Source organism: Balaenoptera musculus, chromosome 6, assembly GCF_009873245.2.
Source record: "Balaenoptera musculus isolate JJ_BM4_2016_0621 chromosome 6, mBalMus1.pri.v3, whole genome shotgun sequence".
Lineage (NCBI taxonomy): Eukaryota > Metazoa > Chordata > Mammalia > Artiodactyla > Balaenopteridae > Balaenoptera > Balaenoptera musculus.
This window is the reverse complement of record NC_045790.1, coordinates 29,845,613-29,868,576: the sequence shown is the minus strand read 5'-3', so window position 1 is coordinate 29,868,576 and position 22,964 is coordinate 29,845,613. Positions and strand designations below refer to the sequence as shown.

Sequence of the window (22,964 nt, the reverse complement as noted above, 5' to 3'; positions counted from 1 at the left end):
AACAGCGCTAATTGGAAAAGATTCATGCACCCCAGTGTTTTTAGCAACATTACTTACACTTACCAAGATACAGAAGCCACGTGTATGTCCATGAACAGATAAAGAAGATGTGGTATACATATACAATGGAATACTATGCAGCCATAGAAAGGAATGAAAATCTTGCCTTTTGTAACAACATGGGTGGACTTTGACGGTATTATTCTAAGTGAAATAAGTCAGACAGAGAAAGACAAATACTGTATGATATCACTTATATGTGGAATCTGAAAAATTCTACAAACGAGTGAATATAACAAAAAAGAAGCAGGCTCACAGATACAGAGAACAAATTAGTGGTTATCAGTGGGGAGAGGGAAGGAGGAGGGGCAACATAAGGGTAGGGGATTAAGAGGTACAAACAATTATGTATAAAATAAGCTACAATGATATATTATACAACACAGGGAATATAGCCAATATTTTATAATAACTATAAATGGAGTATAACCTTTAAAAGTTGTGAATCACTGAATTGTATACCTGTAGCTTATATAATATTGTTCATCAGCTAGACTTCAATTTAAAAAAAAAGAATCTACTGAAGAGGACAAAAAGATTTCCAGTTAGGCTGACAAACAAAGTGACATTAACAGTCTTGGATGGGCAGGGCTCTAAGGCAGTCTAGGGACAGCCACCAGGGACAGAAGTGATGAAAACTACTCTAAAGAATATATTTTATTAAATTATATTAACTTTCATAAGTAAATGAAGGAATCTATTAGGGTTAGACAATAAATGGTTTTATCTATATTATTAGAAATACTATAGTATTCTTTTTCAAATTTGATAGTTTAGACAACCACAAAGTTAACCCTTGTCTTAATTGATTCAGGCTCTTCCTCGTGTGTGTATTCAGTTTTTTTTTTTTTTAATTAAAAAAAATTTTTAATAGCCCAATCAACAAAATACTGCATTACAGCAGCTCCAAACACCAGCAGGATGAAGTTTTAACATCCGTTGTTTCTAATTACATAGATATAGCCAATAGCTTTATTGTAGTTTATTATTCATTATGTGACAGGTTCAATTGTTCTCATGCAGAAAAGAAAATACCCTGGCTTATTCCCTTTGCCCATTGACTTTTCTAGGATTAAAGTGAGTGCCAGCTTCTCTTTAAAGTAATCTCAGACTATTCTTTTACATCCCTGACTTCTCTCAATTCCTATCATTCTTAAAGTCAAAGTGTGTATTACCACATACAGTTTGGTGGGGATGGGGGAGGGAGAGTAGGGAGCAAGGAAGGATTTCAGGAGGCAATTGGACTTGAACTGTGTGGAGGGAGAATAGAATTTGGCAGGTGGATATGGGAGGTGGGAGCCAGGAGCACTCCAGGTATGGCACACTACTTGCCTCCAAAAAGCATGGAGGCAAGATGTCAGGTCATCTTTAGGGAGCAGTGTGCTGAGCAGGCCCTTTGACTAGAGGACAAGGATTCAAAGGGAGTGTGGTCTCCATGACTGAAAAAAATAGCCTGAAACCAAATTGTACAAGGCTGCAGGAAGCCAGCTTCTTTTAAGGATAGGTGAGATTTTGATGAGGAAATAGCCTGTGCAGAGGTAGAAAATGAAAATTCAATAGTTTTGATTGTTGGAATGAGATTCTAGAAGGAAAGGAAATAAGAGTCTAGGAGATTGGCAGAAAAAGTTAAAAGGGAAGTGAGGAGGAGTTAAACAATAAAAAGGGAGGGCTCAATTTTACTTGAAAAGTCAAGCAAGTAATGTTGTTTTGCTGTTGAGAAAAGAATTCCTCTTGATATTTAGAAATACAAAAGTGATTTTAAATAAATCTACTCTGTCAGAGTTTTTGTTTCTTTTCCGCTGCCATTTTTTTTTTTTTTCACTTTTAGTTAAAAAAAATATGCTGAAAGAAATTAGGTACACAACAGGGACTGAAATAATTTCAAATAATTTTTCTTTTAGCTGGATTGCTGTTATAAAATAGGACTACATTTTGATTCAGAACTTTTACGAAGAACTTGGGCATTTTATTACAACATCTGTTTCTACGTTTTAATTTCTCTCCTTCCTTTTATAGGCATTTGCATACTTTTTTTTTTTTTCAGATGAGAAGACCTTTTCGTTTGCCAGAAGAAGGCTATTATCCAGAATGTTAATGGGCTTTCAGCTATTAAGATGTAATGATATACCTTGAGTATTTAACTATAAATTTGAAAAATCTCCATGAACAATCTCAAAGGAATACTTAGAATGCACTCTTGGTAAATTGGCTCATTTTCCTGTAATTTACTGGAAGTGCTGATATGAGAGCAGTCCTAATGTGAAAAGTACAATAATCCCTGGAGTTACATTGTATGTATTAAATGATTACTCTCAAAGAATAAAACATATGAGACCATTTAGCCTTCATTCACATTTGTTACTTAGAATCACAGTAGAGAAACAATCACTTTTCTTTTGGTGCACAAAATTAGAAGTGATACATTTAATATCTTTTAAAACAAGAGGTACAGTGATGTTACACTTTTGCCTAACAATTGCTCTTTTCCGAAACAAAGACTGTTCTAGTTAGGAACATGATTCTTCTGGTTTTGTGGAGGCCCCTTTCATTCCATTGATAATTGAAATATTTTTAGAAACCCATAATGTAGTTTTCTTTGATGTCAGTCAAAAAGATTAGTCTGCCTTCTAGCCATGAGCTTCTACTACATTGGGGAATTATTTAAGGAGGTAGTCAACTTGCAGAAGCAGCAGTTGCAGGAGCAAGGGGTCTTGTTTGGAATTTTGTGTGATTGTGTTTTTCTTCTTTACCAGGGGACTGAAAGTTGTGGAACCCTAATTTGTGACATCAGGTGTTTTTTGGTAAGCAGCCATTTATGACTCTGGAAGATTGGGACTGACAGGAAGCCCCTTCTGAGATTTTAACAAAGTTCTCGAACAACACCTATACCATGGACATAAAGCTGGATCCTTCCCGAGATGACCTGCCTCTCATGGCCAACACCAGCCACATACTAGTGAAGCACTATGTACTGGATTTAGATGTGGATTTCGAAAGTCAAATCATTGAGGGCACCATAGTGCTTTTCTTCGAGTCTGGAAATAAATTCAAGAAACAGAGTAGTTCCACCGAGGAAACCTACCCATCAGAGTCAAACGAAGCCTGCAAATTTAGGACGCCTGAACCCTGCCATATTCCTGTGACAAATACAAGGACCGTCTCATCTAAAATGGGATATAATGATTTTGTAATCCGTGGTAAAGGTGAAAAAGATACTTCTGGTAAAGATGGTAACCATGACAACCAGGAACAGGCTTCTGGGATTTCTAGCTCAAAGTACTGCTGTGACACAGGGGATCATGGGAGTGAGGATTTTTTGCTAGTGTTGGACTGCTGTGATTTATCTGTGTTAAAGGTTGAGGAGGTGGATGTTGCTGCTGTGCCAGGTATTGAAAACTTTACAAGGTCTCCCAAGCTCAGGAATCAGATTGTACGTGAACTCGTGGCTCTGCCTGCAGATCGTTGGAGGGAGCAGTTAGACTATTATGCTCGCTGCAGCCAGGCTCCTGGTTGTGGGGAGCTCCTGTTTGACATTGACACTTGGAGCTTACAGATCAGGAAGACAGGGGCTCAGACAGCTACTGACTTTCCTCATGCCATAAGGATACGGTACACGACCAAACCCCAGGGGCGATCAGTTACATGGACCTCAGACCAGAGTGGCAGGTAGGTTATCTGGGCCCTCTGCAGTCCCCTGCCCATTAATCTTACACACCGGGAGATGAGTCTTTGTAAAGACACTCCTCTTTAGTGTGGCATTACCCATCTAACCTTAAATCCTTCGACCCACAGTGAAGCAGGTAAATTCCCAGGCATGCTGAACTCTTAATAGGATTACTTCCCTTAAGTCAGGATGAAAAGATTACTTTATTAAGCCCCTGTATTTCTGAGTTAGGAGACTGAAAGTCAGGTTTAATGGTTAAATGCCGAGCCTAGCTCTCTGTTGAGATCTCTGCTGGCAACTTCCAGTACTGTAGATGGAAACGATATGTATCTTTGAGCAAATACTTTCTCAAAGTTCCTTCATATTCCCCCTGAGGGATTACATAGCTGCCAAGTTGGGTTGGTGTGAAGCCTGGCAAAGTGCTTCCAAATAAAGCCAGCTCTGCTTTGTGGCTTTCTTACTGTACCTGTCTCTTGGCAGCAATGCCTCCCTGGACTTTGTCAGTTATTATGTAATATGAACCCTCAAACACTGGAAAGATCTGGTTCTGAGGAGTGTGACAGTCAGTCCTGCTGAGTCCACACTTGCCTCTTTGACCGTGATTCTGGGTATCTGACACCAAGGAGACTGCTGATTTTTTGTGTGGGGAGAAGGAATTGATGAAGCATCGATGTTCAGAGGGCGGGTATTTAGGCAGTCATTTGTTCTTTTCTTCTTGCCCGTCCTCTAACAGTTGTTCGGGGTTTTTAGAATTTGAGAATTTTCAAATCAAACTTTATTGATTCCTCATTATTCTACCTATTTCCTTGTGCTAATGTACTGCAAAGCAATACAATAATTATAGCAGATCTTGGTTGGAGGAGTGTTCATCTCTGTGAGCTTGTTTTTCAGCGCCTTCTTTTATAGCATTGGACTCCCTTAATGGAGGCAGTGGTCTCGGTAAATTGCTTACATCTTTCCCCCAACTCACCCCCCAAAAAACCTTTTAGATTATATTTTTAAAAGCATCACTTTGACTTTGAGCTCTCATTATCCCGTTCCTTGCCTCTAATCTTACCTCCTGCTCTGGTCTCCCTCCCTGCTCAGAATGAGTTTGCTTCCTGTCATTTCTGCTGGAGTCTGAGGCGGCCTTTGGGATAGTGCAGGGGTGGTGCAAATTTACGTCAGTACAAAAGCATAGTGACTTATCTATAGAATAACTTATTTGATATTCTTGGGAGTCTATGAGGGAAAGAAATAGGTGTTCCTACTGTATCTTCAAATTTTTTTGAAATTATTGAAGATGGGCTGTTCAATAAGGTTTGACAATATACTGTCTCTGAATATTTAACTAGGAAATTCTAGATTTTATACTCTCAGATATTTCATTTTTGAATTAGAATAACGGGGAAGAAGAAACTATCGACAGTATTTAGAAGAAATACTCAGTAATGGCCTCAAACATGGCTTTCTTCTCAGTGCTTACTACAAAGAAAGAGTTTAGACTTGTGAATTACACTGCATGTAAAGTGTTGAGTAGGAATGAGTTATTGATAAATGCTGGTTTCCTTAAAGAAACTCAGAAGGTCCGTGGGCACATTTTGCTCCTGAAAGGTTGACTTGAATTTACTCTTGATGTCTCCTTTTCTGAAAATTCAGTAAAACACATGATCACAGCAGGAGTTTAAGCTGTATTTTTGGAAGTTTGTGATTATATGTTAGTAAATAAATGGCATTTATGCAGTCTTACAGGGATAAAAAATTTTTTTTAATCCTCAAAGATTTTTTTCTTCTCCTTTTTTTTTCTTTTTTTTGGGGGGAATTTTATTACAGTCAAGATAATCTTCCATGAATGGCCACCAAATCTCTGTAAATTTTCCCACATGCTTAAAAATAAATCTAGGTATATACTGGTAACTGTTTGGATACTGTAAGAACTTAAAATGCCCAAGGATCCCAGGTTACTAGACAGAAATAATTGCTTAGTGATATGAGCAAATAGTAATCATCAGGGTTACAATGCTTTATGAATATAATTGTGTGAAAATGTAAAATTTCACAATTGTGTGAAAAATATAACTGGGTAGAGCTTACTTCCTTCAAGGCATAGAGTCTACATTTATTAAACTAAAGTAGTGGTTACATTTTTATCCTTGAATGGCAGAATACTATCCATATGCCTACTATAAATTCTTAGTCTGGATGAGAAACTTTTTATTCCCATTTTACAAGTAGGAAAATTGAATAAAGTTACTGAAAGCTCCTAGAAAAATCCATGCATTAATTGTGAAAGGGAGCTCTGTTTCTTACTTTTGATTTTTACCATGTCCCTTATTGTATGCAAAGATTTCAATACATTTAAAAAAACAAATTATATTAGCTTTCAATAAACTTCTATTTTTAAGCAGATACTAGACAGAAACTTAAGAAAAGCTCTAAACTGGTACTTTTCCTTTCAAGTTCCATCAGTGGCTTCTCCCCTTCCCACTCTCATCCTACCCCTTGTTGAGAGTAAAACTTGTTATTTTGTTTGATAATATATAAATAAATAATCACTTAAGAGGTCAGAGGATCCTAGGATGAAATGTAAAATATGACAGAACAATCTAGCTATATTAAAAATGTATGAAACAACCTCAATGAAGGGAGTAGAGGAAAAAGATACTGACCTAAGTAACTTTGGAAATGAGTTGAATCTGTAAGGCTAAAGGCAAAAGGAACTGTACATAAATACTGTACTGTAGTTGATAGAGTTGTTTCCCATGGGGGTACAGGTTAACAATCCTGGTACCACTGTACGTGTATCCTGGAATTGAGCAATTTAGTAAATGGATGCAGATGATGGGAGCCAGGTTTCTCACTGCTGAAGAGGGAGATTACAGATGAGCAAGGGGTGGAGGCTAGAATGATCCACGTGGAAATGGATTAGAATTGGAGACATCACTGTGAACTCATGTTTAGCATACTCTAGATACAGATGGTTGCATATAGAAATAATTATAGATATGGATGTTTGCAAGTGATAGCATACACACATATATTTCCTTGTTTGTCAGCTGAGTGGGTTTAGAAGCAGTGAGTGTACCCTAGCGCCCGGATCTTGGTTTCTGATATATTCTCCAGTAAAGGAACCAGGGCTTCTTGGGGAAACGGCTGGGACTGGGGCAGACAACATGCAAGGTGAAGCTGGAGCATCTATAGTGCCGGAAAATAAGGAAATGCTCAAACAGCAGCAACAAGAACCTGGAATTACGTGTGTCTGTCAAAGTCCAAGGAGCCATCTGAAAGAACTCCTAATAACTCAAACTGAGCAACAAAATAAAATAGTTTTGGATGATAACCCAAAATATAAAATAAATATCCATGAGTCCATACTAATATAAAACAGTGATTGACTTAAATAAACAAAAAGAGGAGAATGGCCAAATCCATGGTGCAAAAGATGTCCAAGTTATATAGATACTCTGCCCTTAACGTGGTAGAGCATAACTCCTCACTCCTTAAGTGTGAGCTATTCATAGTGACTTCCTTCCAAAGAGGACAGGATGGAAAGGAGGAAAAAGTAAACTTTCATTGGAGAAACCTGACAAACGTGACCTCGGCAAGGAGATCAAAGTTAGCATCAACAGTGATGAGTCACATTGATAGTATGAACCCTTGCTATGGTGTGATGAAAATGGCATCTTTGTGATCTTCTTCCCCAAAACCCATAACGCCAGTCTAACCAAGAGAAAAACATGAGATAAATCAGACTTTCAACAAAACACCTGACCAGTACTCCTCAAAACTCTCAAGGCCAACATAAAGTCTTCAGAAACTGTCACAGTCAAGAGAAGCCTAAGGATGATGATTAAAATTAATGTAGTATCCTGGAATAGAAAAGGGACTTTATAGAAAAACTAAGGAAATCTGAGTAGTTTAGTTAATATCTAGACTTTAGTTAATAATAATGTGTCAACTGTGACAAATATACTAATGTAAGTTGTAGGGCAGACTGGGTATGGGATATATGGGGACTCTGTGTTTTATCTTTGTACTTTTAAAAATAAATCTAAAACTGATAAAATAAAAAACTCATTAAAGAATAACTTCAAATTTGAAAAAAAATCATCATCTTTCCATCCTGAAATTCCTCTTTCATAAGAGCTCTCGTCCCATTTTTACCAAGTAGCAATGTTCTCTGGTCAAGAACTGAAAATGTATTTGCAGCTGTAAAAGAGTATTTCTTTCAATCATTGTCAGTCATTTCTTCTTCCTCATTGTTATTCTAGTTCTAAAATGAAATAGCTGGAAATATAAAAACTACATTTTCTTACTTTGTTTTAGCCATTGTGGGGTTCTGGCTTCTCTTGAACCTAAATGCTCTTTCTTGCCTCCATCATTCAGATACTGGATTTTAGGTGACCTTTAAAAATGACTGATGAAATAACCACATACATAACAATATGATACATGCTTCTTGGAAAAGATGTTTACTTTTGTGTGGTGTGTGAGTATGTGTGCCCTTTAAAAATATTTTGATGAGACCTGGAACAGTCAAGAATGTGTAACGGTGTTCTTGCTAAGCTAGACAGGAAGAGGCCTTAATATCTTTTTGATTCTAAAGCCTCAACATACTTAAGAAAAAAAATCTTTTAAAAAATGGAAATCTTTATTCAAAGTTTATGTACTTTCTGCATTTTCCTGCCTTTTTTTCCATTCCAGTGAATAAAATGATATTTAAAACCAAAGCATTTTTTTCTGGTAACCATTCCTTTTTCCCTTTGGATCATTATAATAATTGTGGAACCAGCCAAGTGGTCTAGGAGATCTTGCTTAAGCTAATGACATCACTGAACATGAGTTGAATGGAGGGGAAATTCAGTTAAACATAGGAAATTTATTTTAAAAACTATAATTATTTGGGTCATTGTTAAACATAGCTGACTAGGAAAATACATTATAACTTAAAGTGATATTAAAATTTCCTAGATCACTATGATGTTTCTTTGTTTTAGACAAAGCCAGAATGATGTTGGCAAAATACTAAGGAGGGAATGACTTTTTAAAATTATATTTATTGTTCAGCTGTTGGACCAAGGACGATGTAGACCTTTGGAGTATTTTTAGTTTGATATCAAAACCAGATGTTAAAACATGTCCCCCCACCACACACACACGCACAAACACGAAAATAGTTTCATTGTTTTGTATCTTACTATTAAGTTTTAAAATTAAAAGAATGAGCAGAAGATATTTTAGAAGAGATTTCAGGTCTAAAATGAACATTTCTGTAATTAATACCTTTTTCCCCCCCTACTTGCATCAAGAAACCAATGTAAAATTCATGAGAACTGAAGGGGAAATACACATTAATTCTGTAATATCATTGTATAACTGCAAAGGAGGAATTGATAATTCCAAACATGAAAATGTTTGGAAGTGTTCTTTTTCAGGTTCCTTATCCCCTTGCTGCACTGTCTAGATGGATCTCTATTTCTCAGAATCCCAGTTGCGTCTTGGGAGAAAAGGCAATGATGGACTATCTTAATTTAAACAAGTAACAAAAATGACCAACCAAACAACAACAAAAAAAACATGAATCACCAAACATAACAGAAAATAACAAATCAAAATGACCTATAACCAAAAGCATGGAGTGTTGAAAAGAATCTAAAAAGTGAGAGCCAAGAGAACTGAGTACTCAGAGCTGGGCTGCCAACTAGCTGTGTGACTTCAGATAAGTCATTTTACATCTCTGGAGCTTAATTTCCTCGTGTGTAAAATGAGAAAATTCCATGAGAGGATCTCCAAATGTTTTCCGTACGTGAAATCCTATACTCACAAGGGACTTCCAGATGAAAAGTACTATCTTTGCCTGTACAAACAGCTTGCTTATTTTGCACCCAAAACACCTCTGTTAAAGAAGAGGTGACTTTCTGACTCAAAGCCACTTTCAGTCCAGTCCATTTTGACCATACACAAAATCTATCCAAGTCAAAGCAGCATTCTCCTTGGACTTGCCGTATATGTTCATTATGATTGGTGAGTCACAGTTTTGGTGACTGTGCCATGAAGAAGAATGATAATAAAGAAGGGGTGTGTGTGAGAATGTGTGTGTGTGTGTGTGTGTGTGTGTGTGTATAGGGGTGAGAGAGAGTTGTGGTTGACACTTCCTGTTTTAGTAGTCTGCTCTTGGTTTTTGTGTAACAAGAAAGCAAGAGGGTTGCTTACCTACAATGGAAATTGTAACTTAGGTTTAATGAGACCGTGGAGCCATAAAAAGGATCGGGTGCAGGAAGGAGTACAGATGGAAGGGAATTAGAGGAGGCCTGAAGACTTTGTAACTCTGGGGAGTTTATAAAAGAATCTGACCCACTGAGCTGTCACATCTGTGGCCCCCTGGCTTCCAGTGACCAGATCAGTGTGGGAAAACATCCCATCAAGCCACACCCACAGCAACAGGGGGCTCATCACCTCCTACTGGAGTCTGCGGAAGCAGCCCTCTCCCCAGTTGTTGATCTGTGATAATCAAGTCTCTGAAAATGGGTGATTTTTATAGAAAGTGGTGAAACTTGAAACATTTTTTTTAAACTAAAAATAACCTCCTTTTACTCCAACTGCAAAAAGACATGCATATAGTAAACTGAAAATAAAGAAAATATATGGTTTGAATCTATTCCCTACAAGTTTTATAGATGGCTTTAAAAATGGCTCGTCCTAAAAAGACAAGCAAACATGTTAGTTTAGTTGATGTCTTAGTCGATTTGGGCTGCTATAACAAAATACTGCAGAGCGAATGGTTTATAAACAAGAGAAAATTATTTCTCACAGTTCCGGAGGCTAGAAGTCGGAAATCAGGGTGCCAGCATCGTTAGGTCCTGGTTAAGGCCCTCTTTTGTGTTGCAGACTGCCGACTTCTGGCTGCGGCCTCATATGGTGGAAGGGGCTAGGAAGCTCGGTCTGGCCTCTTTTATAAAGGCATTAATCTCATTCATGAGGGTTGTGCCCTTATGACCTAAGCACCTCCCAAAGACCCCACCTCCTAATACCATCACTTCGGGCATTAAGATTTCACATATGAATGAGGACGGACACATTCAGACCATAGCAGCATAGTGTATCTTATCCTCATTTGACTGCTCCGCATACACACAAACATGTAACAAGAAGCTGAAGTAATTATTACTCTGACAGGTTTTTCCTCAATTTAGAAGTTCTTTAACGGCAACAAGCCATGGGCCTGCCTGTGACCCCCATCTTACCTTGTTTTCTTTCTGATTTTCAGTGGCCTCCTCCCATTCCCACAACTCCTGTGCAGTTAGTCTGGGCTCTCCAGGGGGGTCTTCCATGCGGGTGGGTATCCCAGGGCATGTAGAACGAGCCCTGGTGAAAGAGAGTTTTCCTTTTCATGTTGGAAGGAATTGTTCAGTTGGGAAATAATGAAGTTATAAACATCAGAATTGCAGGCTGGCGCCTAAACATCTATCCCATAAGCATTTTAGCAACATGGCCGAGGTGCAAGGCTGTGCATGTTGAATAAACACAGCTGCATTTCTTTCGGTGATTACACATCCAGATAACTGCAGAGCATGTTTATAAATGCACAAAGATTTTCCTCCCTTCTTGGGACACAGGGGCGGGGGGAGGGAGGGGTGGGGAATGTGTGTGTGATAGGAGTCACCACGTAGAGAGTATGATTTTCAGGAGAGTATGACTCCATGAAGACCTTATGTCGACCAGTTCTCCACTTTCTGTCGGATCCCCAAAATTCCACCACTAGACCTTTATCCAGGGGTTAAAGCTTTCATCCCTGTTAAAATGTAGTTACTTAACTTTAGATTGTTTTAGACATTTGCACCATGATGTGTGACATGCATAAGAATATCAGATTGTGAAAGCTGAAAAAGCCATCCGTTATGAAGTCACTGGCACTCGGTTTAGGTGTGTTGAGGAGGGAGGAGGGAAGCTGCAGCTGAGAAAGAAGAAAAGGCCAAGAAGGGAGTAGACTGGGAACATGAAGGGAATCTACATTTTCAAGAAATTTTGCCTAGGATTGTTTTCCTATTTATGAAAACATTCCAATAAGAACGTGATTCAGTCTTATATCAGACAAGGGTATATTTATGGGTGTGGCTTTTAGATAGATGACTTGATCTATACTTTCAGAGTTATAGCTCTGGAGACCAAGTGGAAAGCTAGAAAGAAAACATATAGACTTTGGCAGAAAGGATGCCCCAGCCATATAAAGAGGAGAGGGAAAGAGACTTGTGGGGACAATGGGAGGATTGGAGGTGAGAGCTTCCTGGGGTCTGGCCAGGCAACTAATCCCCTTGGTTGGGAGACTTCAGGCGCCGATGCAAAGAGAGCCTTCAAGAGGATGACAGGGGATCAGGACAAAACTCTAGAACAGAATATCTAGAACTAGGCTGTTTAGAGGGGGGAAATAATAGAGAACTGGGGAGGAAATTATGGTGATAACATGCTTTTTTAAATCCAGTCAATGGAAGGATTCCCTCCCCGCCTCCCTATTTGTGTACGATACCCAGACTCAAATCTGCCTGCAACATCAATACTTACTACTTCATAAAATCACCATTTCTAAATTTTTGAGATAGGTCTAATTTCAGACACTCAGTCCCATTGTTGGACGCTATACTGTTTGGGGTTAGGAAATTGAGGTCTCTGTGTCCATACAAGTGTCCTTTGCCATATGGTGTGTAAAGCCCTTTCTACACAAATTAAACAGGTAGGAACTTTCCTTCTCCCTTGTCCCTTCCTGTGACCTGCTTGGCACCCTTAGTTTCTTCTCTTGTTTAATAGCTTCATGATCCATCTTATCTCTTGAGGCAGAAATCTGGGAAAATTCTGTTATCTATTGCTGCATAACAAATTACCTCAAAACTGAACAGCTTAAAAGAACAAAACTTAAACACAGTTTCTGAGAGTCAGGAATCCAGGAGCAGCTTAACTGGGTTGTTCTGGCTCAGGATCTCTTACAGTGTAGCAGTCAGCTGTCTGCCGGGGCCACAGACATCTCAAGGCTTGGCTGGAGCTGGAAGATCCTCTTCCAAACTCACGTGTAAGATTGTTGACAGGCCTCAGATCCTCACTGACTGTGGGCCACAGGCCTTCGTTCCTACCACATGGGCTCCTGCATAGACTGCCTGAGTGTCCTCATGACATGGCACCCCCCGCCCTGCCCTGAGGAAGTGATGAGACACAGAGGAAAACCCCTAAAACAAAAGCCATAGATTTTTAAATAATCTGATCTCAGAAGTGACATCACTTCTGCCATAGCCATCGGTCACACAGGCCAACCTGATACAGTGTGGGAGGGGACTACACAGGGGTGTGAATACCAGGGACAGGGGTCGTTGGGGTCCATCTTGGAAGTTGGTTACCTCAGAGGGGCCTTCTGTTCCTTCTCCTTCTCCTTCAGCAAATCACTATGTCTTTCTGATTCTTCCTCTGCAGTGTTTCTCATATATGACCTCATCTCAAATCTGATTGTTTCTTCTGGAAAGAGGTATGGAGGCTGATGGAGGAAGCCTTGGGGACCACATACCTAAGGGCACAGGTGGAACGCATAATAATATACCAGCGTGACCTCCAACCCAAGCTTATCGGAAGAAGGAGAGCAAACATCTGGGCAAGCCAGTCTTTTGGGGAGGATTTGCTCCCTGTGCAGGGAAGGGAAGACCTGTAGCACCAGAGTCACCCGAGGGAAATGAGGTGCTGCGTGCAAAAGCAAGAGAGCACAGATACTTTCAGACTTGGCCTAAGTACCCTAGGACTTAGGACCGTAATATGGGGTCAGCTTCCCCTGTGCATGAGGCAGAGAAAGTCTTAGGCGATCTCTAGGCAAGGGACTCCCACTTCCCTGTGAGCATCACAAATAGGTTTATCTCCACAAGTCTGCTTAGATTGGAAGTGGATTCCTAAAGCTCATGAGCTGAGCAAAATTGTGGGGTCCATTCTGCTTCAGTGAGAAAGAAAGCCTTGATTCTCAATGGCTGCCATTGTCAGAGGAAGAGGAGTTATACCTGCCATTTGGCCAGTGGCAATATACTCCATTTCCACTGACGATACGTTTCATCTTGGGATCCTTCCCTAAGATGGGCCTTTTGGGAAAAAACAGGTGGAATTTTCAGAACTTGAGCTGCTAAAGCATCCCCCCACCAGGCAAACACAACCAGCAGCCCCGCCTAGGAGGAGGTGGCTTTAGGCGACTTCGTCATTAGGTTCTCAAACAACCTGAAGCTGGGCAGTTAACTAAGGCTAAGTCAATTAACCAAGGATCCAAGGGGACCAGGGTGGGAGCTCAGCACTCACTGAAACCGATGGGGGATTCTGGGCCTTCCAAGAAAATTTGCCTTTGTTCTTGTGTCTACGTTTCTGGGACGTAATCATAGGTTTACGGACCAGAACAGACAATAGAAGTCACATACCTGCCCCCCCATCCCCATTTTGCATGTGACTCAGAGAGGTCAAGGGACTTTTCCATAGCCATTTAATGAGTTGGTAACCCAGCCAGGACTAAAGTCTTCTGAATTTCTAATCTTCTTTCCCTGCCTCATGTCAATTCTATGAGTTATCACAGCATACACACTTCTAGGAGGTAGACTGCCTGTTTGCTCTAAGGTCCATTTTCTGCTCTTATTATGATCTTCTCTGAATGACAAGGGACCTCATTTCTCAGGCTGCCTTGTCTTCTGGCTTCCTGTCAGGTTTGGCCAACGTGGGGCATTGATGGAACATTTGAGAGTTGGTGAGATACAGGGTATTTCCTCCCCTCTTTCTGCTTCTTTTGGCATCTCCATCAATGACTGAGTCTCCCTGGTCCCAGCACCCATTGGACATTCCCCACTGTGACTCTGGCTTCTGTCAAATGACCCTGTAACACCCAGTAACAGTAGCTCCTCCAACCTGTGGAGTCACAGCTCCTTACCACTGTGTCTAATCTCTGAGTTGCCTCACTCTTCCCTGTTTGGCTTCTCAGCACTTCTGTTACTTGTATGACCAATTCCCTATATAAAATAACCTCTGTTTATTAAGACCTAGGCTGGTTTCTTTTTTCCTTCCTGGACCCTGACTGATGGAGTGGGGCCATCATTCTATGTGTTCTTGCTCATTGTAAGAACACAATAAATGTTCAGTCATAACAATGTTAACTAAAAAGGAAAACCAGTTTATGCGAGAGAGGTAGTGCTCTGCTCTATTATTTACTCTATAAATCAAGCTGATTAAAACTATATCATATTTGCCATAACTCCTGAAAAGCAAAAAGTAGAAACATTTTCCTAAGACATCTTGCTGAGGATCAGTCTGTACCTTCTCCTCTGTGGTGTTAAAAGAATAGATTTCTTGGATCTCATAGATTTTTTTCCATTTCTGTCTGTGACTTAATCATGGAAGGGATCGTTCTTGGTATGTGTGGGTTTGTGTTTTTTAACTGTAGCAGAATGAGCCCTAATGTCATGCCGTTGGTTTCCTACACTTGCTTTGGTAACAACTGTGCACTTGGGCTTCCCGTCACAAGCCTGGTTGTTGTGACCTACAGTCCTGTTGATATGCCAACCCCTGTTCTTGGCCTCCACACAAGGATTCCCACAAGGGTTCCATTTGAGATGGTGGTTTCCAAGATTGGGGGTATCTGTCCGCCAGCACTGGATTTGAGACCACCAGCTTGTTTTTCTAAGTATTAATATCTCAGTGATCGCTAAACATATTTTCTTTTCCAGAATATTTTCCAAAATTTTTTAAGAATGTCTCTAAAACTTTTTTCTTTCGAAGGCCTAAGGGCCTAAAGGGAGGGGCAAGGTTAGTGTAAACTTTAACTTGGCAGACTAGTATTTAAAACTTTATCCAAAAAAATATTTTTCCCCTTAAAAAACAAACAAACAAACAAAAAACTCTCTTTACATGTTTAAGTAATTCATTTGGGAGAAATTACCACTCAGCTATTCACACAGCCCTTGGCAGTTTCAGTTCAAGATGCTCTGAAACCAGTCAACTACAAAGTCTCAGATATTTTCTCTTTGAAAGCTCAACTTAACCTTCGCTACCATGGTGGTGAGAAAAGTGACAACTCATTTTAAAGATTCTCCCCCTTTGTTTCTTTGTCTTTCTTCTGCAGGCCATGTGTTTATACTATGGGATCGCCCATAAACAACAGGGCCCTTTTTCCATGCCAGGAGCCACCCGTTGCCATGTCAACATGGCAGGCTACAGTTCGAGCAGCTGCATCTTTTGTTGTTTTAATGAGTGGGGAAAATTCTGCCAAGCCAACACAGCTTCGGGAAGGTACTGTACATGTGTTCTGTGCTTCTTTATGTATTGCACACATGCTGGACCCAGCAACCCAATACACGGTGTTTTTCTCCACTTTAAAAGAGCTCCTTTATTAGCTGGGTTGGACTGAACATACAATAAAACATCCTGTCAGAGAAAACAGCCCGGGATGGGGAGAGGCACTTGGGAGCCTAGGCATGGCATGTGGGGCTCTTCATGCCAGAGTTATCAATTCCTAGATTATTAAGGCAGTTGCTTTCAGCTGATGGTTTGTGGGCCGTAAGTGGGTGGTCTTGGTTGAAGACTTTCTGGGCAGGCAAGTGTGTCATGGAAACACCATTACAGTAGAGTTATCTGTGGTTTGGTCATGGAGCCTGTACAGGGTTATTCAGTATGCTGAGCGATAGTGCTCCTGTTGGCTGGCCCACTGGAGTCGTCCTAGTATTGCATCTGTTCTGTACACTATTTGGCCGTGAAGTTTTGTTTTGTTTTTTTTAATTAATTAATTAATTAATTTTATTTTTGGCTGCGTTGGGTCCTCGTTGCTGCGCATGGACTTTCTTTTAGTTGCAGTGAGCAGGGACTACTCTTCATTGCAGCGCGTGGGCTTCTCATTGCGGTGGCTTCTCTTGTTGCAGAACACGGGCTCTAGGCACAAGGGCTTCAGTAGCTGTGGAGCACAGGCTCAGTAGTTGTGGCAAGCAGGCTCTAGAGTGCAGGCTTCAGTAGTTGTGGCCCCCTGGCTTAGTTGCTCCGCGGCATGTGGGATCTTCCCGGACCAGGGATCAAACCCGTGTTCCCTGCACTGACAGGTGGATTCTTAACCACTGCGCCACCAGGGAAGCCTTGGACATGAAGTTTTGAACCAAAGGTGTGTAAGAAAGATGGAAGGCAAGTGTTAATGCATCATCAAGGTTTTGTCTGCGAATTTCTTGCTTATTGCAATAATTAACACTTTCAGTTGAGATCCAGGGCATGTTGATGCCAGGTAAAATTTTTGTAATTGTAATATTTCTTTATTTACAATATGGTGTCTCCTTCCACTACTTATTATAGAGACTTATACAAAAAAGTAAAAGTAATAAAATTAAATAATTTTAAACAAAATGGTTGCTAACATTTTGTTGCATTTCCCTCTGGTATTTAAAATCTCTCTATAGGAACTTCCCTGGTGGTGCAGTGGTTAAGAATCCACCTGCCAATGCAGGGGACATGGGTTTGAGCCCTGGTCCGGGAAGATCCCACATGCCGAGGAGCAACTAAGCCCATACTCCACAACTACTGAGCCTGTGCTCTAGAGTTCACGAGCCACAAGTACTGAGCCCGCTTGCCACAACTACTGAAGCCCATGCGCCTAGAGCCCGTGCTCCGCAACAAGAGAAGCCACTGCAATGAGAAGCCCATGCACCGCAATGAAGAGCAGCCCCCACTCGCCTCAACTAGGCCCAGGCACCAGCAACGAAGATCCAACGCGGCCAAAAATAAATAAATAAATAAATTTATAAAAAAAAAGAAAAAACATCTCTCTCTATAGTACATATTATCATTTAAAAATTGTCATCATAGACAGAGGACAAAGGAAGGAGACACAGGACTGGAGTGACCTCAGCTGGGGGCGGGGTTTCACAGTGTTGGGTGCTGCAGAGAGGTAGTCAGCAGGAGCAGGGGCTGTGTACATCATCAGAGGCATTTTTTATTTTATTTTATTGTTTTTATTGATGTATAGTTGATTTACAATCTTGTGCCAATCTGCTGTATGGCAAAGTGACTCAGTTATACACATATAGACATTCTTTTTTTATATTCTTTTCCATTACAGTTTATCACAGGATATTGACTCTAGTTCCCTGTGCTGTAGAGTAGGACCTTGTTGTTTATCCCTCCTATATATAATAGTTTACATCTGCTAATGCCACACTCCCAGCCCTTCCCTCTCCCACCCCCTCCTCCTTGGCAACCACAAGTCTGTTCTCTATGTCTGTGAGTCTGTTGCTGTTTCATAGATAGGTTCATTTGTGCCATACTTTAGATTCCACATGTAAGTGGTATCACATGGTATTTGTCTTTCTCTTTCTGACTTACTTCACTTAATAATCTCTAGTTGCATCCATGTTGCTGCAGTCATCAAAGGCATTTTAGAAGAGGCTCTGCTTGCCATAGCTTCTGGCAGCGTTGCTTCCTACAGTGGAAAGAAGAATGTTGTTGATGGGAATTCCCAAAGTTAGGCTAAAGTGGGGGTGAAGTAACTTTTCTAGGTGAAGAGGTGATCTTTTTTTTTTTTTTTTGATTTGTATGTGTGTGTTTTATTATATATTAGTCTCTTAAATCAAATAGAAGACAAAAAGTGGAGCTACAAACCAAAGTTACAACAGTACTAGCTTTTCTCGTCGCCCGTCTGTCTACTTTTACCAGAGGTCTTTATTTCTTCATAAGGCTTTGAGCTACTGTCCAGGGTCCTTGACTCCAACCTGAAGAACTCCCTGTGGCAGGCGGGTCTGGTGGTTAAGAACTCTCTCAACTCTTGATTAACTGGGAATGTCTTGACTTCTCCCTCATTTTCGAAGGAAAGTTTTGCTAGATATAGGATTCTTGGTTGACGGTTTCTTTCCTTCAACACTTCAAGTACATTGAGTCATGCCATCTGGCCTCCGAGGCTCCTGATGAGAAATCTGCTCAATGACCTTCCTGGCAAATCTTCTCTCAGCTTCATAGACTTTCATAATGTACCGTATCATGTCTTATGCAACAGAACATTTTGTATAGTATCGTGAAGTCAATTAAGTTGTAACGTTATTTTGAGACCAGAATTTAAGGAAAAGGAATTGAACATTTCAAGTGTAGACATTGTGAGGTCTCTAAAATTATTACACATTTTCAAACTAGAAATAAAAAGGCCACTGAAGTATCCTGCAGATTTTTATTTATAACAAAGTGAATACCAATATCTAATAACACACGTAAAGAAAAATTTCTTTGGGATCCTTTTTCCTAAGTGTAAAGGGGCCTTGAACTCAAAAAGTGAGAAAACCACTGTGGTGTGTCCCCAGCGGTGATGGGTCCATTTCTTGCTCTGACCTCAGAGTGCACCATTGTGATGTACTTCACAAAGCCCTATGAAAGAGAAAGGTGGGCCCAGGTTTTTGGTCCTTAGAGCCCAGGAAGCTGCTTTTGGTGACCTGACGGCCTTGGACCTACAGTTAGCTTGTGTTTTCCTTGTTTCTGCCATTTTGTTGATTTTCGTTTCTCTTTTCTCTACTCTTTTTTATTTGTGTCATTGTTCTTTCTACAGTTAGCATAGTGAGTATTGTTGGTATAGTTAATACTTGATTAGCATAGTTAGTGTAGTTAGTACTAGTTAGTGCTGTTGGTACAGTTAGCGTAGTTAGCGTTGTTAGTAGAGACAGCATACTTAGCCCTGTTAGTACAGTTAGCATTGTTAGTTAGCGTAGTTAGCGTTGCTAGGTAGTGCTGTCAGTCAGTGTAGTTAGCAGATCACCAGGATGCAGGGCCTCACAGCCAAATCTGCTGGCAAGGCGGCTCATATTGATGACTTCGAGATCCTCCACACCATTGGTGAAGGCACCTTCGGTAAAGTGAAGTTGGCCCGGCACATTCTGACCGGGACACAGGTGGCTGTGAAGGTCATAAAGAAAAGGCGTCAGAGCTTCTCAAGTGCCCAGGCACTTTTCTGGGAAGTGTGCAGTCTGAAGGCTCTGAATCACCCCAATATTGTAAAACTGCTGGGGGTGATTGACACAGAGGAGACATTTTTCGTGGTGATGGAGTACCTCAGTGGGGGGGACATGTACCGCTATTTGAAGACCCATGGCCGTATGACAGAGGCGGAGGCCCGAGGCCCGTTCCAGCAGCTGGTCTCCGCCCTGCAGCACTGCCACCGGAGGGGCATCGTGCACCGAGACCTGAAGCCACTGAGCCTCCTCTTTGATTCCAACATGAATATCAAACTTACAGACTTTGGCCTCAGCAACAAGTGTGATGACATTGTCCAACTGGACACGATCTGCGGCACACACCCTTATGCTGCCCCGGAACTCTTCCTGGGGCAGAGCTACAGCGGCCCTGCGGTGGACGTGTGGAGCTTGGGAGTAGTGCTGTACACCATGGTAACTGGGTCCCAGCCCTTTGTGGGAAAAGACTTCCAGGAGCTGCGGAAGCAAATCCTACAAGGGCAATACCCCATCCCACCTTATCTGTCTTTGAAGATAAGGGATCTGTTACAAAAAATGATTGCCCTCAACCCCAGTGACAGAGGCACCTTACCTGACCTCATGAGGCATCCATGGGTCAACATGGGCCAGAAGGAGCCACTCCAGCCACCCTGTGAAGAGGACCTGGAGGTGACAATGGTGAGGACTCCGGGCTTGACTTGCGACCAGATCCAGGACACTGGGACAGGCAGTGTGAGCTCCAAGAAACCCAAGGTGGAGGTCTCCATCATAACTCTGAAGCCCTTCTCTTGCGGGGACCTCTGTGGCAGTGAACTTGAGCCTTCTCCAAGCCCTGTGGTGTCCTCCCTGCAAACCAGGTGGCTCTACCACAGAAAAAATGTGCAGCTGCAGGAAGACCAGCAGGCAGGGCAGAAGACCGGTGAGTCTGCCTGTCCCCCACCCAGCCTGGAGGCGAGGACTGCCACCCCCAGCCCAGCCCCCCAGTGTGGCACTGGGACATCCACCTCCAGCAGCAGCAGCAGCAGCAGGATTGGAGCCCCAGAGGGAAGCAGCTGCCCCCTGGGTGTGTCCAACACTGGAAGGTCCTCCCACACTGGGCAGCCTGAGAGTGTGTCCTCATCCACTCTCTCTGGCCAGAGCCAGAAAAAGCAAGGGGTGGCTGGGAGAATCTGGAACTTTATTTTGAAACATCTTTGTTGCAAGCTGCCCAGCATGAGGCGTCATAATAAAGTGAGCCCATGTGAACCCCATGGATGACCGAGGCAGGAAGGTCAGGCCGCCGCGCTCACTGGGGCCCGGTGCAGGGGAAGAGGAGTCTGTTCTCTGCACGGCCTTCAGAAGCATCGTATCCAAGACCCTGGCCAGCTCAGAGGATGGTCCGGAGCAGCCCGGGCGACCGAAAGCGAGGCCACCGTGGCTGCAGGTCTGCCCCTCAACCCCCACCTGGGTGAAACTTGAGAGACTGGACTGTCATTCCTGGGGCACGTCTCCCCTCCCCTACTCTTCTGTCTTCCGTGTTGGTGGGGGAGGGGGATAGTTCTTGTTCCAAGAACTCCTTGGTTCTTCCAATTCTAGTTAATAAACTTGATGCTCCAGAAAAAAAAAAAAAAAAAAAATTGTCATCATAGCATATAACAGTTTTGTATTCTACTTTTTTCACTTATATCTTGCTTGTCTTTCAGGTCATTAAGTATTTTTCAAGTTGATAATTTTAATGTCTGCATAATATTTTATTGTATGAATATATCAGATTTTACTTAACATTTCCATATTATTAGACATTTTTATTGTTTCCAAGGTTTTTTCTTATTATAAATAAAGTTGCATTAAATTCCTGGGGAGATAGTTTGTATAAAATTAGAATTACTGAGTCAAAAGTTTTGAACCTGTTTAAGGCTGTTGGTACATATCTCAAGTTGTTTTTCAGAAAGGTTGTACCAGTTTACATATCCATCAGTAGTTATGAAGGTCTCCTTTTCCTTGGAGTTTCACCCATCTGATAGGCAAGAGAAGGCCTCTCTTTAATTTGGATTACTTCAATTATCAATGAGGTTTCATACATCCTTATATGTTTCTTAACCGTTTTCATTTCCTATTTGTTAATTTCCTTTGCTCATTTTTATATTGAGGTGTTAGTGAGGTTTCCAGAAGTTTGTTTTGTCGTCTAATTTGATTGGATCTTTAAAAAATAAAGATACTGGAACTTCCAGGTTAGTGAACACATGGAGATGTGGGGAGAACTGTGTACCTGGAGAGGGCATGGACGTTCCGTGCTCCTTCTCACGTACCTTGCCCTGTGCATCTCTTCCATCTGGCTGTTCCTGAGTTGACTGTCCACTTGTCATCAAACCCAGCAGAAAAGTATGCAGGTCTGTTTCTTCGGGCCTTCATTTCCTGTGGAGGCTCCCGTGTCACATAAGACTTACATTACATAAATCTGTAAGCTAGTCTCCTGTTTAAAAAATATATAAAATAAAATAGAGATATTAATCTCTTATATTTGTGAAAAGTATTTTTTCTCAGTTTTTAGTATACCTTTTAATTTTATATAATATTTCTAATCTATGGGAGATTTTAATTTTTATGTAATCAAATATGTTAGGTTTCTCTTGGGAAGTCTTTCTTGCTCTATGACTCACCTGTTTTGTTCTAATATTTTTTTTTTTTTTTTTTTTTTTTTTTTCATCTCCCTCCCTCCCGCCCTCCCTATCCCACCCCTGTAGGTGGTCACAAAGCACAGAGCTGATCTCCCTGTGCTATGCGGCTGCTTCCCACTAGCTGTCTATTTTACGTTTGGTAGTGTATGTATGTCCATGACACTCTCTAACGTTGCTACACTATTGTTTCTTTTTTTTTTTTTTTTTTTTTTTTTTAAACATCTTTATTGAAGTATAATTGCCTTACAATAGTGTGTTAGCTTCTGCTTTATAACAAAGTTAATCAGTTATACATATACAATATGTTCCCATGTCTCTTCCCTCTTGCATCTCCCTCCCTCCCACCCTCCCCATCCCACCCCTCTAGGTGGTCACAAAGCACCGAGCTGATCTCCCTGTGCTATGCGGCTGCTTCCCACTAGCTATCTATTTTACATTTGGTAGTGTATATATGTCCATGACACTCTCTCACCCTGTCACATCTCACCCCACCCCCTCCCCATATCCTCAAGTCCATTCTCTAGTAGGTCTGTGTCTTTATTCCCGTCTTGCCACTAGGTTCTTCATGGCTTTTTTTTTCCCTTAGATTCCGTATATATGTGTTAGCATACTGTATTTGTTTTTCTCTTTCTGACTTACTTC

The 22,964-nt window shown here is 41.2% G+C and overlaps 1 protein-coding gene across 4 annotated transcripts in view; it reads left to right on the top strand.

Moving 5' to 3' along the window:
- Positions 1-22,964, top strand: part of LOC118897357 (aminopeptidase O (putative)) — a 380,228-nt gene that overhangs the window by 55,822 nt on the left and 301,442 nt on the right. For all 4 annotated transcript variants that reach the window (XM_036856496.1, XM_036856495.1, XM_036856494.1 and 1 more), the window contains exons 2-3: positions 2,814-3,726; positions 15,822-15,988. In XM_036856496.1, coding sequence (XP_036712391.1) covers positions 2,951-3,726; positions 15,822-15,988 — 943 coding nt within the window. In that variant the 5' untranslated portion in view covers positions 2,814-2,950. The remainder of the gene's footprint in view (positions 1-2,813; positions 3,727-15,821; positions 15,989-22,964) is intronic.